Source organism: Acipenser ruthenus, chromosome 5 (assembly GCF_902713425.1).
Source record: "Acipenser ruthenus chromosome 5, fAciRut3.2 maternal haplotype, whole genome shotgun sequence".
Classification (NCBI taxonomy): Eukaryota; Metazoa; Chordata; class Actinopteri; order Acipenseriformes; family Acipenseridae; genus Acipenser; species Acipenser ruthenus.
Window position 1 is genome coordinate 25,597,624 of NC_081193.1, and position 4,711 is coordinate 25,602,334.

Here is a 4,711-nt window from a genome sequence, read left to right on the forward strand (position 1 = left end):
TTTGGCCAGGTGGGGTTAAACACTGTTGTGAAACTCGTGAGAGTATAAAAAGCAGGAGAGTAACTTTGCATCCATATACCGTGACCTTGGTAATCACTGCAACTGCAGACCAAAAGAAGTATGAGAAACTTGTTTATCCTGGTGCTGCTCGCCCCGTTTGGGGGGTTGGCTTCTGAACAAAACGAGTTACAACCAGACGACGAGTCTCCTTGGTTTTGTCATAATCTGGACTGCCCAAAATACAGTTTGGTGAAGAAGTATGAGGTGGGTTATTTTATAAACGTATACATGAATCTCACTGCTGTTATATAAATATCTGCAATTGCCTTTTTGTTTTTATGGTGATTTTCGATAACACCCAAATCGTCTATTGAGCATATTCACACTATTCAAAGGAAGTTAGCTTGCGGTAAAATAATTAGCTTGAATAAATGTTTCTTGAATCAATTTAGGCGACTGTTGAAAAAACTTTGTTTCAAATAAATCTTGAAATGATACATAATTGAGGTTTATGGAAACTGATGCGACGTGTTTAGGGATTGTGTTTTTTGTTTATTTGTATTCATTTTAAATTAGAATATGCCTGGTCGCCAACCAACATTTAATATATATATATATATATATATATATATATATATATATATATATATATATATATATTCCGCACAGTAAGAACGCTTTATTATGTCATTTTTTTACTGTTATTATGGTCGTGTTTTGTTGAGTTGGGGGGGATACGTCTATTATATGATAGAGTGTTTCTGTTTTTATCATGCAAATTAGGGCTTTTCTTTAGGGAACTGCACCACAGTTTTGGTTTCTATGGTGCAATTCCCAAAGTAAGACGTGCTGCAACTTTTAAATCTGCATCCCTGCGGGTGACCATTGTGCGTATATGCAGTAGTACCCATTTCAGACTGTGAGGTATATCTATCTTGGTATGAGCATCCCAAAGAATACGGTTTTTAATATGACTTTTGCTAATGCTTTGACCCTTTTTTGATGTGTGTGAACAGCTAATTTCAGTTTTGTAAAATGTGGCATATATATTTGTAAAGAAATGATTCTGAATGTAATGTACTATTACTGGAGATGTAATGATTGTTTTGAAGTTCTCAGTGATTTCTATTACAGACATTTGAAGTGCGCAGCTACGAGGCCAGCCACTGGATGACCACAGAGGTGGAAGGGAAGTATATGAATGCCGTCTCTAAAGGCTTCATGCGTCTGTTCAGATACATTCAAGGAGACAATGAAGCAGGTAAGAATTACAGAATCAGCTTTCTTAATTACAGTACACCCTTGTTATAATGAACCTGTTGGGGTCCAAGCCTTTTATTTGTTATATCGAGAGGTTCGTTATAGCGAAAGGACAATCAAAATGAACGATAAACTGTTGGAGTAAGTTAATGAGAGGAGATTGTGAATAAAAGTAGAATTACATGTATCTGTTTGTTTCATGTATGCAGTATTCTGCCTTTGCTTGATCCTATTCGTTAAAGAATTAAAACACAGTACAATCCCAAATTGAAGCTGAACATTTATTCAAAGTCAATCTGACATGAATCATTTCAAAGTGCACCAAATCTTAACCCAACATGCAAGAATCCCAAACTGATCTTTTATTCCAAATCAACCTGACAAACAGTTTTTTTTAATAAATGTTGCTTTGCCACATCGTTGCTGAACAAGCCAAAAACAGAGTGTTTTTTGACAACCTATATTCATGACAGAGATATGCCTGTGTTAATACTTTTTTTCAAGCGATCAATATAGTTTCAAGATTTGTTGCAACATAAAATGATTTTTGTTTCGGAGGCAGTTACACAGCGTGCACTTTTTATTAAGACAAAAGAGTTGACCTCACTGCAGAGGTGGCATCCCGTGCGTACAGACCAGGATGTTGACAGTGTGTTTATATTATCTTTTTAATTTTTTTTTGATTTGGGGTCCAGGTGCCAGGTTCGTTATAGCCGAAGGTTCGTTATGAAGGGCGTTATAGCGAGGGTATACGGTATTACATTATTTTGTGGGCAAATTCCTGCCAACTGAACACCATCAAGTTTGGCACATATGCTTTCTTGTCCACTGTTACTTAAGCTGCCTTTTATCTGGGAGATGCAGCTTTTATATAAGGTCTTATTTGGAGATTTCTTTGCATTACAAATAAACTGCTGTACAAAATGATGTGCTACATATCAATGGTATTTCTATATTGAGTCCCCTTTCTCCCCCCCACGCCTTTTTTCTTGCCACACTGAAAAATTTCATGATAACAGATTGCAAAAACTTAAGCTTGGTTGTCATTTGTGTTTTTTGTTTTTTTTGTTTTTTTTTAGGGCAAAAGATTCCTATGACGGCACCTGTTGCTGTTGTTGTATATCCCACTGCCGAAGGCACAGGCATGACAAATAATCACTCGGTCTCCTTCTTCGTACCACCAGCAAGTGACCCGCCTAAACCGAAGGATGCTAGAATTCATACATTAAGTGTCCCAGCAGGCACTCTGTATGTCAGGTGAGTTCACTGAACGCTGTATTGCACTAAAACTGATGTCGTTTCACATCACACACTTCAATTTACATTGGGAAGTCATGCAAGTAACATGTTTATAGTAACAGCATTTTTGGACTTTATTCACAAAATGTGTTGCTATAGTGTTCAGAACAGGGAGCAATAAAACAATGGTAATTGTGGCAGGATAGTGTCAGGAATGAGACTCTGAGACAAGAAAAGCTGCAGTTGAAGTGCTGTTAAGCAGTTTTATTACACAAACAAACAAAACAAATAAACAGGCACAAGGGCCAAAATAAAAGGTTTAAACAAAACAATACCATATACACTGATGTCAGGCTGGGCATTCACCTTCACTGATCAATATAGACCAAATACAACGCACACACATGCACGCGCTCAGCCACATTCTCACATGTATTCTGGCAGGGAGGATTTTAACCCCCTCCCTGCCAACTCTATCTATCTACAGTAACAATATAAAAGTAGCAAGGAACAAGTTGGTTGCAAGAAAGGCATCTCTGCAGCAGCATATTGGATTGATCCCGTGACGCATTAAGAACTGATGAGGTTTTTTGTTTTCCAGGTCTTTTGGGGGGTTTGCCATGGGGACGACCAACGTTGATCAAGCCAAAGCTCTGGCTGATGACTTAAAAGCCGAGGGTTTGTCCTTTGATGAAAAGCGCTTTGTGGCAGCTGGATATGACCCTCCCTTCAGACCCTTCAATCGACACAATGAAGTCTGGTACCATGCAGCCTAAATGAACGCCACCCACCCCTGTGGAGCATGTAGAATGTGACTTCGGAAAACAATGGGTCATCCAGACCTGTTCATAATAAAGAATTTCAAGCTAAATCATTTTTAGTATGTCTGTTTTAAAGCAGTCTTCAACCACTTCTCAAATTCACGCTAACATAAAAGATTCATTTGATCTGTGCTGGGGGAATCGAGCATTCATTTCCTTGAATAGATAACATAAATATTTTATTAAGCAAGTATCTGCCATCCCAGAGTTGCAGTGGTACCCCAAATTGCATCTATTTGCTACAATGGCTGAACAATTGGGCAGGATATTTGATTGTATAACCACTGCACTTGTTAGACAGCTTGCTCAGAAGACTCTTCTATTCTGGGAAACAAGATATTTAATAAGCAATCAGTGTAAGAGGGGAACAAACTCCACCCCCTTCTCCCAGCACAGGTTTTACCTTTTTGATAGTTCAAGGTAGGGCTTTGAAGAACATTGTTCAAGCAAATTAAAGAACTTCTACCTTAGTTGGAAATTCAATGCAAAAACAAGAAATTGTTGTATGTAAGCAGTGAATGACATTTCTGACAAATTACTGTAGTACTTAATCCTGGTAAAGATGCTTGTTCCAGATTCATGCATTGCTTTTTGAGTTTGTTGTAACATAGCTTGCAAAAGATAATCAGTATATATGTCTTCCTATATAAAGCAAATGTGCCGTGTAGTTGTGACAATGAATGCTGAATAAAAAATCTAACAAGAGAACAAATGGTCTAATGAAGGTTGTTATTTTTTATGGTGACTACCTAAAAAAATAAATAAGGATGAACCTGTCTTGTCCATGTTTTTTAAAAGAATATAAAACATAATCTCTCAGAGGTACACATTTCTCTCTCATAGTTTATAAAATGTGTATATACAATTTAGTTCTTATCATTCCTACTGTATGTAAAACACCTAGCTAGCTAATTTGAACATTAACATGAGATTATAATAATAGAAGATCAATCACAGGCACACGCAAAACATCTCCTGCCTGATTGTGTGCTTCCTCTAGTAACATGGTCCACAGAGAGTGGGTGGGAATAGATCATGTTTACTTTGAATTATTGTTAGTGATTTTCTGTTGCCAGCTTTCCAGCAGTTTGCAAAATGAATTGTGAGATGGAGAGAGGTTTCTGTCTGTATAGATAACAAAGCAAATCAGTGCCATGCAATGAAGCACCCATGAACATGCCCCAAACAATGAACACACTATAGATATGACCCGGGCAGACCCCTTGCACCCACAGTTGAATGCAAATAGGGCAGTTTCATGACCCCAGACCTGCACGTGAGCCTGACTCTTTTGTATAATGCTTAAGATGCATGCTTGCTATGTATGGTCACCATTTTGGACTTAGACTCTGACCTGGATGGTGTATATAATTCAAACAGATAAACCACTG

The 4,711-nt window shown here is 37.7% G+C and overlaps 1 protein-coding gene across 1 annotated transcript; it reads left to right on the forward strand.

Annotated features, from left to right (window-relative positions):
- LOC117402622 (heme-binding protein 2-like) lies at nucleotides 1-4,032 on the forward strand. Its single transcript, XM_034003956.3, has 4 exons — nucleotides 1-264; nucleotides 1,135-1,261; nucleotides 2,340-2,517; nucleotides 3,101-4,032. The coding sequence occupies exons 1-4, from the start codon at nucleotides 121-123 to the stop codon at nucleotides 3,273-3,275; spliced, it is 624 nt and encodes a 207-aa protein (XP_033859847.2). The 5' UTR covers nucleotides 1-120; the 3' UTR covers nucleotides 3,276-4,032.
- The last annotated feature ends 679 nt before the right edge of the window (nucleotides 4,033-4,711 follow it).